The following is a 13,713-nucleotide window of genomic DNA, read 5'->3' as shown; positions in this document are numbered from 1 at the left end:
GCTCGTTAACTTATCGAACGAAATTAACGAGTCGAACACGAGCTTCTTACATAGCCGAACACGAGCTGTTCGCGAACAACGAGCCGTTTTGACAGCCCTACTTCTAATAACCTTCTAACTCAAATTGTCACATACATCGCACATACAACAAAAATCAAAAGAAGGGAAAAGAAAACTACAATTACCTTTCTCCAAGGACCAGACTTTGAAGAAGTTTGCAATGAAGCTGTCGCCTGCATTAAGATAATGATTAGCTTGCATCTCAAAATCATGAAATTGCAATGAACAGAACAAAAAAAGCAAAATTTACGCCATCTATTTGACTGCTCTGCCAGACATAAAATGAGAAAAAAACCTTCGAAATAAAAATGTCAGTAAAATACATAATTTAAATATTAAAGATAAAATAAGCATGTAAAAACACCGTATAGTGCAGAAGAGTATCCAACGAAAAATACTGCTTAGAACTCAAAAGAATGCACTTTGACGAGATCTTAAAGCAGTTTTTATATAGAATTCCAACTGGTTGAAACTAAATCAACTCAAATAAAAAGCCCCGTTTCTTTTTCCTATTGCATTCTCCAGGAGGTCAGCTTATGATTTCTAGCAGGGGAATCACTTCACAGTTATCTTTTATTTAAATCAGATAAGCTTTGAATCATCTAAAGAAGGATTTCTGAGTATTCTTTTATTTAAACCTGATAAGCTTTGAATCATCAAAAAAAGGATTTATGAGTATTCTTTTTTTGAATTTGACAAGTTTTGAATCATCAAAAGAAGGATTTCTCAGCACTCCATCCACACTATTAACTGGTTCTCGCAATACTGCTGTGATAGACGAGTTTCCATGCCCACCGACTTCGAATAGTCCAACATGCATGATTGCTATCCAAATTCAAGTTACTTAAATGAGGTTCAAGCTCAGTCAAGCACGCTTCATTCCTTTGTGAGTTGTAAACACTAATGAGTTAGGGCCCGGGGGGCAGCGTATGGGTGGGGCGTCGTTTTGAAACCGCCGCCTGTTTGTTTGTTTCTCACGGCTGTACCGCGTATTTTATTTTATATTACACGCGGATCGTGGGTCTATCCCCGCGATCTGCGTTTTCCATCCTAGATTTTACTACGGTGCCCTCGGGCCAAAGTCGCTCCTCTCCTCTTTCGTTCTTTCGGCGCTCCTCTCCTTCTCCTTGGCCGAAGTCGCTCCGCAGGAGTCGCTCCGCAGGTAAGGTATGTCCTCCACTCCTCCGTCTGCTCCTCCCTCCGCTCTTCTCGTCCTTCTCCTCTTTTGTTTCTCCTTCTGCTCCTCCCTCCGCTGCCCTCCCTCCGCTGCTTACAGTTCCTTCTGTGGAAACTATCGGTGAATATGGAGTAGTTCCGCTTTAGGGTTGATGAATATTTATTGTAGAAATGTAGATCCAGTAGTTTTCGGTGAATGTGGAGTTGAATATGGAGTTGAATGTGGGGGAAATGTAGATTTGTGATTTCAACTTTCTAGATTTAGATTTGTTATTTTTAAATGCTTCATCTACGATTTGAGTGAATGTGAGGGATTTCTTCTTGTTTCTGTGGCTATGAAAAATTGAAAACATAATCAATCTTTCTCCTTATGTCGAAAATTTTTGGAAATTTTAATCCTATTTTTTTTCTCCTACTGATCGATGCTAATTTCTTAAGAGGGGTGTCGTTTTTGCAGTTTACTGATTGCTTTTGAGCTTTTAGAGGTAACTTCTATGAACTTTCATGTGTTCAATCTTTCTAATAACTCATTCACTGGCATATATGTGTCTCATTTCCTAATCACATTTGATGTGCTGAAGGATATGATTTATGTTTTTATTCCTATAGATTTGGTGAATTGCAATCATTTGGAATTACTTTGGGAGGCGCCGATCAGTGGAAGAATTGATTGGAAAAATATAACTCACTCTTGTTGTAATGGTTTGATATACTTCAAGAATCAGATCATCTGCATTCCAACATGAAAGAAAATTCTATAGTGATTGAATTGAAGTGTAGTCCTATCTGCATTTGTAGGGGTCCTAGATGCATGATGGCACAGTTAATGGTTCAATTTCATTGGATCGATGTGATGCTAAGCAATTTATTTATGAATGTCTTATTACAAATGATCAATATGTTTATCATTGTCATTTCTTATTCAATGCTTGTTGTGGAAACTGAGATCTATATATTTATAATATCTTAAATGCCAACATTGCGATGATAGACATATTGTTTGGTTTATTCCATGCATGTTGTAGAAATTTGATTTGTTTGGCTCTCAGAATTTTATCTAACGTTGACCTTATTTTATAATTAATGTGGATATATTGCTTTATGATGGATAATAGCTTCAACTCTTATATGGTGGATAACGGTGGAGCAGTTTGGACGACCACATAACTTCATTGTTGGCAATCGCTGTCTCCATATTTCGATAAGTATACTTTCTATATTTCCTCAATTTGTTTACTAATCTATTCTATTTTTAACAAGTGTCAGAGCCAACATTTCCCAGGACACCCCAGATCGCAGTTCGTCGATATCAACATTTCAGAACACTGCATCTGGTTTGAGAGCTTTCATCTCTACGGTATCCCAGTCGGACAGCTTTGCTCAGGGTTCTGAAGTGTCAGAGCCAGGTGGAATGGGCCGTGATATGCTGCTACATTATCATATTTTTAATTGTCATTTTAACAGGTTTTTTTTTATGGGCTCTCATTATACTTTGTAGTAATATGTGCAGGTGCATTTGACTTTTGTATGTGTAACACATTCGTTTGATGCGATCGGATATGTTTTAGTTATATAAATATAAATTAACTTTTTGGTATTTTCTTGTCTGAACAGTGATCTTTAATTTTGTTGAGAAAAGAACAAATTCTGCTGCACAGATTATTCATTTAATTAAAATTTTTTTTTCAAATAAGTTGTTTACAAAACGAACTAACCAAACAGCTAAACTGCTTATTCAGAACAGGGGCAGAATAGTCAATTTTCCAGAGTCAGTTGTTTTCCATAAGCGTCAATCAAACAGTCAGACAGCTTACCCGGATCAGCTGCTCATCAGCAGATTATCAGGATGCAGATTATCAGGATAAGTGCAGATTATCAGGATAAGTTGTTTATCAGCAGAAGTTGGATAAGCTGCAGCTGCCCCAAACAGATCCTTAGTCAACCCTTTAGGGCTTCTAATTACTTGCTTTCTTTAGGATTAGGTTTGCATTGATAGTTCTATTATTTTTTTTGGTTATGAACTGATTTTGCAGACTTCTGCTTTTGGTTTATGCTATCCAGAGACTATTTCCTCCATTTTCTTCCATTCGGAGACTTGTACTATATTCTTCCTCAAGTAACGAATTTGTATCTTGAAGAGAACAGGTGGTAGATCCTCCCTATCAATCGTAGCACACCATAAGTGTCGGATTGGTGTTTCTCTGCCTTCTTCCCTCTAAGGGACAGCCCCCGTACTAAATTTTCTTTCTTCAATCCTTGTTGATCCAAAAATTTTTACTTCTTACCATTCTTTAACATCCCTACAAGTGGATTAGGTTTGCTTTGACAGTTCTATTATATTTTTTTGTTATGAACTGGTTTTGCAGACTTCTGCTTTTGGTTTATGTTATCAAGAGACTATTTCCTCCATTTTCTTCCATTCGGAGACTTGTAGTATATTCTTCCTCAAGTGACGAATCTGTATCTTGAAGAGAACAGGTGGTAGAACCACCCTATCAATCGTAGCACACCATAAGAGTCGGATTGGTGTTTCTCCGCCTCCTTCCCTTTAACGGACAGCCCCCGTACTAAATTTTCCTTCTTCAATCCTTGTTGATCCTAACATTTTTCCTGCTTACCATTCTTTAAAATCCCTACACTTGTCTCGATCCACCAACACCTCCTCAGAATACTATTTGATATCAGAGCCAAATCTTTATTCCAATTCCGAAACCCTAATCCTAAACCTTCAATATTTTACCATCCTACCTTTAATCAACAATTCTATATGAAATCTTTCTCCTTCGTAACTGAACCCCTAAAGCGAGGCAAAAATTACCAATGCCACCATGGAAAAATGTTCAAAGAGTGTGGGCTCCGAAAATTCGCGCCCCGTAATCTCTTTGTTATTGAGAGCTTTTTATTTGGTATTTAAATTTTTAGAAGGCATATCGAATTTTAGATAAAAAACCATCCAAAGATTTTGCCCTCATTTTGTGAGGACCTTTTGAATTGGGGTCCAAGGTCTCCCATTAGTGCAAGCCCCTATGATTGATTACCTCTCCAAATAACAAAAGAGCACTTTCGATTAAGGCTAATCATTAAGCGTTGAATGACCAGCATAAAATAACAACATATACAAATTTTATGTTATAAAACTTATCACCTCGAGCTTAAAGCAGCTAGTGGGGGAAATGGTAATGAATCAGATCGAGATCCCAAGGTTCCGTCGCCCAGTTCATCGTGGCATCTGGTATACTTAGAGAATATAGTCGACCCAACCTAACATAATGATTCTTGCCAGTAGCCATGAGTTGTCTCGTCCAAAAGTCTCTTCTAGATCTAGGGAGAATGTTTGTCTAAGGGGATAGATCGTAGCTGACAGAAAACTTTTTGTCAATCAAATGGATCATATGGTTTACAACTTAAATGGTAGAAACTCATAGCATAACATATTTGCGGTCGTAGCCATAATATAATAATTTCATTTGGGCATAAACTATCTAGTCAAGGGATTTGACTGTAAACACTATTTTTTGTGGAGTTGTTCGGTCAAACAATGCAAAAAGAAGACTCGAACCACGTCCTTACTAGCGTAAAATTACATTGAGTGTGAATATATTGATACACTTGATGTAATATTAGCTTTTGTTAGCCAAAATTAATTAAATAATTGTACCTGAAGAACTATTGTCGAGGGTGGATGACATCCGCATTAAGTCTTTATGTGATTGATTTTAATTTAAACATTTTGATCTATTATCTCGAGGGCGGATGAGATTCGCATTAAGTCTTTATGTGATTGATTTTAATTTAAACATTTTGATAAGCTATCTTTAAGACTTTAGGTGATTGATTTTAATCTTGAATATTTTGATTTGTTATTTTGAGAATTTGATTTGAAAATAAATTTAAAAGGTGACCAATCCTATTAATTTTTTCAGTCAACATGATCATCCTCAGGAATTTGATTGCATGATTTGAACCTTGTCGATTTTACATCTTAATTATAATGGATCGAATTTAATATTGACATATGATTGAATATGAACGTTGTCAACTCTTATTTACAGAAGACCAGGTTAATAGATTATATCATTTGAGTTGAGTCAAATATAATTTGAAACTTAATTTTAAAAATAAACTCATCATAAATTTTTTATCAGTTCGTCATCACTAAGAAATTTGGGTATTTAAAACATTCATGTTTGAAATTTATTTGAAATTTGACACTTGAATATCCATAAAATGTTAGTCTTGTCAACTCTAATCCTTAAGAATAGGAGGATCATACTAAATAATTTGGATTAGCAAGATCTTAGATTTGTGATTTGAACATTATTAAAAATTATTAGTCTCATCAACTTCAATCCTTGATAAGAGGACCGGATTAGTTAAGTGAGACTTCCAACTCTGCCCTAAAGACAATATGACCTAATTAAGACCCTGCATAATTTAATTGTCTTGGATTTGATATTTAAAATATGAGGATTCTTTTATTTTAACACAATCATAGAATTTTCAAAATGAGTGAAATAAAAATTTTATTTTAAGCCGTGCAACATTTTTAGACTATTTAAGTTTAAGCACACCTAGTCAATTTGGTCGAGCACAAAAAGGTTTTTAATTTCATTTATTTGAATATTTTATACAATTTTGCATGTCTTAAAGCAATTTACATAATTTTAAATCAAGAATTGAATCGAAAATTGCTTTAAAAGACATGAAAGACTTGAATTTATATAAATTTGCCTTATTTGAAACAACATATTACACTTATGAAATACCTTGAAATACAACTGCAATACTTAAAATCATCCAAACTTTGTCATTTAGATGCATATGCATGACTTAAAAGCATTTGAACAATTGCATAAACATTGCTTTGCATAAGATTTTTGGGCATTTCATTTGAGTTGAAATATAGCCTTGAGTTTTGTGAAATTTGAAATCATTCAAAAAAATTAAATTTCAATTGGTTGTTGCATTATTGGATCACATACAAAATTATATTTTGGGCTTTAAAAGAGTCATCTTTTGGTTGCTTGCGAATTGGAGTAGCAGATTCAGTGGCGAAAGTGCTTAATTAAGTCCTGATTTAGCATTTAAAAATGACAATTATGTGCTTGAAATTAGCCTCACTAGATATATCCAAATAGATCAGATAGAAAATCATTTGGCATTAAGACAGATTTTTTTTTATCACTTTAAAATATGATCAAATTTGAAGTCAGAGAATTCAAATTACATTATTTGTGAATCATGCAATCTTTCATAAATCTTATATAAATCCTATGTGCATTTGACAGTTCCTTTAGATATCTTGATTTATAATCTGAGTTATTAACTTGGCTCTTATAATTTATATTTTCTTTTTTATATATTTTTAGGTCATTTAAAGGCCAAATTGTCCGGATTTTTAAATATTTTTTACAAATCTAAATGTTAACATTTTAAATTATTTGCAAGGTCAAAGAGTTCAATTTTTTTCAGTCATTTGCAAGTACAAGTCATCTCAAAATTTAGCATCCTCCGAAAGTCATCCCCGCTTAGAGAGTTGCATCTAGGATGATAGGCCTGTCCAATGTTGAGATATGGAGCCTGACGAAGCACCCACACAGCCGCAAGGAAAGCTTCCTGAGCAACAAAAGAGGTGGCGTACTTACGTCATACCGGCGTAGCTACGCATCCAAAACTTACCAAGCATCATAAATACACCACAATCAGGTGTAGCTACGTCATGATTTCTTCGCCTTCATGGCTTCAGAACAGTGAGTGTAAAATAATTACATCGGGTTTCAACGTGCTTATGCAACGAGTAGTTATCTTTACAGCTTGGATTAAAGTCCTTGATTCAAAGCGACGACTCTTACGAACATAGTGAACTCTTGAAAGACTTCTACAAGAGCGTTGAAATCCGAGAGGTGGATTTTGGGACACGTGATTTCTCTTGTGCGATCAAGAGAGTATTTGAAACGAAATTCTTATAAGTTCCAGTATTGTAGAGAGAGATCTGAGGAGTAAAACTCCATGTACATTTCTCCTTTCATAGTGAAATTTTGGTGTGGTCTAGCTCCGTGATTTTTTCCCATTAAATCTTGATGTTTTTTTCTATGATTTCTCTGTCATGTTTCTCTATTCGATATTTTGTTCTGAATTTATCAAATCGGTGTGATCTAATTTTTTGCAGTGTGATTTTGATTGTAAATCAATAGAAGCCCTCAAAATTCTCATCCCAATAAGTGGTATCAAAGCAGCATTTCTTTTTTTGAAGATTATTTGATTTGAGTGGAAGTAATAGCCAACGAAGCGAGATACAAAATAAAAAAGCTCAACATATCGAACTTTGCATTCTGAGAAATGTAAGTGGAAGATATGATGTATCAAAAGAGATTGTATTTGTCACTACAAAGAATGGCCAATAAGTTTGAAATGATGAATCTGAAATAATGGAAAGTGTTATGGATCAAACGACCCTAAGTTTGATTCGTCTTTCACTTTTCTCGTTTGTTACATTCGAAAGAGTGAATGATAAAACTATAGTGGATCTCATGACAACACTAACAAAGATATTTGAAAAATATATGCTTTAAACCATATTTTTCTGATGAAGAGGTTATTCAATTTTGCCCCCTCTTCAAATTATATTCCGCCACTAATGATATTGATATCAAGTGGTCTAATGAAGTAGTATGAAAGCTTAGTGAAGCAATACATATCCAAATTTGAAGAGAAATCTAATCTCGATGAGCCAGTTGGAAAAGTCAAGGTACATGACTACTTTCATCGGTAATTCATGAAAGATTATCTGATGGCTTGGAACAATATTGAAGGCGTTTTTTATCTGATCAATAAGATGGCAAAATCCATTGATGTGGTTGAACCAAGGTTGATGCAAGTCTTTATCACTGCAGATTTGGTCATATGAGTGAGAAAGACATAAAGTCTCTACTTTCAAAGAACAAACTTTAGGATTTGAAATCTATGAATTTAGATTTATGTGAAGATTGCGTAAATGACAAGCAAAACAAAAATCTCTCCTGTCAATAATATTGAAGTTAGTGCATACCGTGTATGGAATCATACTCAATTCAATCCATTAAATGTTCCCATTACAATTTCATTAAAGATCACACTAGAAGGGTATGAGCTTACTTTTCATGCAAAAATCTAACGTATTTAGAGTGTTGAAGGAGTGAAAAGCTATGTTAGAAAATGAGATGGTCTTGAAGCGGAAGTATCTCAAATCATATAATGAGGGTGAGAATCATGATCAATGATTCAGAAATTAGTGTGCTTCAGAGGTAGTCATACATGAGTTTACTATTCCAAAAAGCACCATAGTAAAATGGAGTAACTAAGCGTGTGAACATAACCGTCACAGAGGATGCCAAGGGTATAAGGTTACATGTAGGCTTGCCAAGGCAGTTATGAAGAAGCATTTAAAATTATTGCTTATCTTATCAATCATGATCCAATAATACCTTTGAAGGAAGAGTTACCTAAAGAAGTATGGAGTGACAAAGAAGTAATTTTATCTCATCTGAAGGTATTTGAGTGTTTCACATTGAAGTAGAGTCAAAGAGTAAACTTGATTTCAAATCCGTCAAGTGCACTTTCATTGAGAATGACGAAGATGAATTTGTGTACAAAATCAGAAGTTCGTCGGTAGCTTGGATGTTAGTTTCAATGAAATAGATATCGTACAATGACAGGAGCAGAACTCAAGATTATCTGTCAGTTATTTACAAAGAGTCCAAATATATTGAGATAGAAAACATTGGTTATCAGGAGGAAGAAGTAAGGACGTGCTCAATGACACTGATAATATGACAACTGTCTGCCTATGACACACAACTGATACGCCACTAACACTCTTTGACAACTGTCTGCCTATGATATCTGATTGTGTGTCAAATGATAATCGGAATAGTTGCTCAATGACACTGATAAAATTACAATCGTCTTAACGTTTACATATGGATACATCCCATGATGAAAATGACAACTGTCAGAGTTGTGCTCAGAGGAAGGTCTATATCTAGAGTAGATGAATGTAAAGAGTATTTTTACATTGAGATCTGGAAGAGAAACTACGCATGGTACAACAACAACAACAACAAAGGCTTAATCTCACTGTGGGATCGGCTACATAAATACTTTTTTTCTCCATTGCGTCCTATTTAGTGTCATATTTTCATTTAGTTCTAATAAACTGAGAACATTTTTTTTTACAATAAGCTTACAATAAGCCCAAGTCTTCCTAGGTCTACCTCTGCCTTTATTAACATAAGTCGAATCTAAAACATCTACTCTCCTAATCGGATCATCAGATGATTGACGCTTAGAGTGACCAAACCATCTAAGACGACTTTCTCTAATTTTGTCTGTCACAAGAGCTACACCAACCCTATCACGGATATAATCATTTTGCATTCTGTCTTTAAGTGTAAAGCCACTCATCCACCTAATCATTCTAATCTCGACAACACTTAGCTTCGTATTATGCTTCTCTTTTAAAGGCCAACATTCAACACCATAGAGCATTGCAGGTCTCACCACCATCTCATAAAATTTTCCTTTCAGTCTAAGCGGTACTTTTCTATCACACAAAAGGCCCGAAGCATTCCTCCATTTCAACCAACCAACTTGAATTCTACTATTAACATCCCCATTTATATCAGCATCGCTTTGAAAAACAGACCCGAGACATCTAAATCGTTCACACCTTTTAATAATTTGATCACCCAAAGTTACACTTCTGCCACTAGAGCACTTCTGCTAATAATTTGATCACCCAAAGTTACACTTCTGCCACTAGAGCTTTCCATGTATTCAGTCCGTTCCATGTATTCAGTCTTAGTTCTACTCAAATGAATGCCTTTAGACTCCAATGTAAACCTCCATAATTCATATTTCTCGTGGGTTTTTTCTCTCGTTTTATCATTTTCTCTCGTTTTATCATATCAACGAGAAGAATATCATCAGCAAAAAGCATACACCAAGGTACATCCTCTTGTAAATGTCCAGGGAAAGAAAACTTAATCTGCAGGTTGAAGAAGAGCGTATGGCTTGAAGAAGGCCCTGTGATCATGGTACAAAGGTTTCACAGATACATGTCAGACAGTGAGTACATGAAGTGTCAGAAAGACTACTGTTGCTTCATCAAAAACTTTAATAATTGTTCTATCATGCTCCTTTTGTATGTCGATGACATGTTGATTGCAGGGGCATATATGAAGAGAATAGGGACTTGAATAAGCAATTATCAATGGAGTTTGAGATGAAGAGTTTAGGTCCAACCAAAAAGATTTTCAAGATGAGAATAAACAAATATAAGAGTGCGGATATAATGAGATTATCTCAGGCAAGGTAAGTTGAAAAGATCTTATAGAGGTTAAATATGGATGAGGCAAAACCAGTTTACACCCCCTTAGATAGTCACTTCAAGTTATATGAGAAACTATTGTCCAAGTCTAAAGCAAAGCAAGCATACATGAGGAGAACTCCATATGATTCAGCAATTGGAGATTTGATGTATGTTATAATATGTACAAGACCATATATTGCATATACATTGGAAGTGGTCGGCAGGTGCATGGGTAATCCAGACAGACATTATTGAAAAGCAGAAAAGATTTGGTATTTGATGAGAATAATCAACATAACACTTTTCTTTAAAAGTGTAAGGATAAGTCTACAGGGATTTATAGATTCAGATTTGATAGGAGATTTAGATAGTAGAAGTACATTAGGGTAAATTTTCGCTTAAGGGAACACGGTAGTGAGTTCGATTTTTAAGCTGCAGAATGTTGTTGCACTTTTAACTATAGAAGCCAAATAGATAGGAGATTTAGATAGTAGAAGTACATTAGGGTAAATTTTCGCTTAAGGGAACACAGTAGTGAGTTGGATTTTTAAGCTGCAGAAGATTGTTACACTTTTAACTATGAAGCCAAATACATTATTATCACTGAGGCTAGCAACGAGATGATTTGGCTATAGAGCTTTATAGCAGAACTGGGCAAAGAACAAAGGATTGGAAATTTTCATAATGATAGTATCAGAGCTATTCATCTTACTAGGAATATTGTTTTTCATGATATGACAAAATATTTAGCTAAGGTATCACTTTATTCGCGCCCTCTTAAAATATGAGGAATTATTCTTGGAGAAGACACACGGCTGAAAACCTTATACATATGTTGACTAACGTGGTGATTATCGAGAAACTAAAAATATACTTGGCTTCCATCGGAGTCTAGAAATGTTGAGACGAGAGGCGAGCCACACTACGATACATGACTATAAAGATAGTACAGATTGAGGTACAGATCTGCAGAAGAGGTGTTGGATGCTATCAGTTTCTGAGAGAGATTATTGAGATGTGGAGCCTGAATGAACACCACAAAACTGCAAGGAAGGTTTCCAAGAGTGCCAAAAGTTACTAGGCAGCATTAGCGTATCTACGCCGCAACCGAGCGTAGCTACGCTGCGACTCCTTCACTTCGTGGCTTTAGATTAGCGAGCACAAAATAACTATGTCAGGTGTCAACGTGATTACGTCGAGAGCATTCATCTCAACAATTCAGAATAAAGTCCTCGATTCAAAGCGACGAATCGTATGCACATGGTGAACTCTTGAAGGGCTTTCTATAGAAGTTGTGAAGTTTGAGGCAGATTTTGTAATTTATCTTATACGATCAAGAGAAACTTTAGAGCAGAATTCTTATAAGTTATAGTATTGTAAAAAGAAGATCTAAATGGTGAAAATCTTTGTAACCTTTCATAGAAAAAATTTAGTGTGATATGGCTCCATTATTTTTTTCCCGTTTTTGGATGTTCCATGTTCAATCTTGGTATTTTTTCTGTGAATATTTTTTTTTGTGTGCATGTTCGACATTGTATTCAAGATTTCTCGAATCAGTGTGATCTGTTTTGTTGCGGTGTGATTATGATTGTAAATCGATCGAAACCCTCGATATTCCCATCCCAATACCCATCAGTCTATAAGGCACGTTGGTCGGTGTTGTGAGCATTGTGGTCGTACTGGGGTCTTCTAATTCACTGGTATATTGGACGTGTGCGTGTTTTTTATTACTTGCATTAAAATAATTTGAGTACAATTTATTTACATTTAAGCCTTTGCTTGTGAGGTGATGACGATGACAGTTAGGCCAACAAGCCAATGAACTAGCACACAATTTTCTTTTTTTTTATACCCTCCAGTTTTCCATAATACAATATATATATATATATATATATAACGAGATTATTCTACTACTACCTGAATTGGTGTGTCATATTAAGTGAGATAAATAAAAGGAGCAGAACTATTCTCGATTTGGGATTGAATGTGAGGAAGGGAAGCAGCCAAAGAGCAAAAAGTTTGGGGAACTAAGTGGCTTTTGTGTGGTCAGAATGAGAAAATACAATTTGTGATAAGGAACGTGGATAAATGAAATGTGATTTTACATGGACAATTCATGGGACCAGGAGGCTTGAGCAAACTTCTGAATCGCATAAATACCATAAAAGATTACTTGCAGAATTTGATTTTTGCCCTGTACATGAAAAGCAAATGGACAGAAACATACAAGTGTGTGCAGGCGTACAATTTTGAGAGACAGAGGAGCGACTCGATTCTAACGTTTGAAGAGGAATGCGTTTATGAGGATTTCATATGTAGTGATACCGTCATTGCCTTTCCCGCTAGCTCTTATCGTGATTTTATCGCAAGTGCTAGTGTTGAACATAGTGGATAGATGAAGGCTAAGGCTTCTGCAGCTTTCAATTTTGCAAACTGAATGGAGGAAGTGACTGCGGAAAGGATGTGATCAAGAGGAAGGAGTTTTGGAGATATTAACATGCAACGATCCCATAATTGTTTTTCCATCAAAAGGCGTGAGAAGGAATTTTGGAGATCTTCGTGCCAAGCAATCCAGTCATTGCTCTTCCTGCTACCAGTAATTGTGACTGTAGCGCAAATCGCTATCACAAGAGGGAGCGAAGGCAGAAGAGCATAAGAAGCTTTTGTATGCAGCGACTTGTTAGCGAAGGGTTGGTTCTTCTATGGCTTCTGCATCATACAAACACAGAGAGATTGCGAGCATAAGGAATTTTGAAGATTTTTGTATGTTGTGATCCGTTGTTGCTTGGATCCTGACCAGAGCAGAAGAATGAAAATCATTTGGAGAAGGTAAGTGTGAATTATGCATGCAAACAATGAAAGTTGAAGGTAATGGATTGCTCTGTTGTGTTTGCTATCACTCAAGAAAACACCATCTCTAGAAAAGCTTTGAATTATTCGCAATAGGGAAGAAGCAAGGGAGCATTTATTGGGTGAACTAGGGGAAGCGAGTAGGAAGTTTTAACTTGACTGATCAAGTCTCCCTTTTTCTTATTTTATTTTTAGGGTCAACAAAATAAGTTGTTGATGATTATCATGATAGTTTCCTTATAATGACGCCTTTAAATGTACCCCCCCCCCCCCCCACT

The 13,713-nt window shown here is 35.6% G+C and overlaps 1 protein-coding gene across 1 annotated transcript in view; it reads right to left on the bottom strand.

Annotated features, from left to right (window-relative positions):
- LOC110028689 (serine/threonine-protein kinase tricorner-like) overlaps positions 1-13,713 on the bottom strand; it is a 38,698-nt gene that overhangs the window by 5,770 nt on the left and 19,215 nt on the right. The window contains exon 11 of the mRNA XM_020730637.1: positions 186-233. Within this exon, the coding sequence (XP_020586296.1) occupies positions 186-233 (48 nt within the window). The remainder of the gene's footprint in view (positions 1-185; positions 234-13,713) is intronic.

The sequence above is a fragment of the Phalaenopsis equestris genome, unplaced genomic scaffold, assembly GCF_001263595.1.
Source record: "Phalaenopsis equestris unplaced genomic scaffold, ASM126359v1 Scaffold000522, whole genome shotgun sequence".
NCBI classification, from domain to species: Eukaryota; Viridiplantae; Streptophyta; class Magnoliopsida; order Asparagales; family Orchidaceae; genus Phalaenopsis; species Phalaenopsis equestris.
Note: the sequence above shows the minus strand (reverse complement) of the source record. Positions and strands in the feature narration are given on the sequence as shown.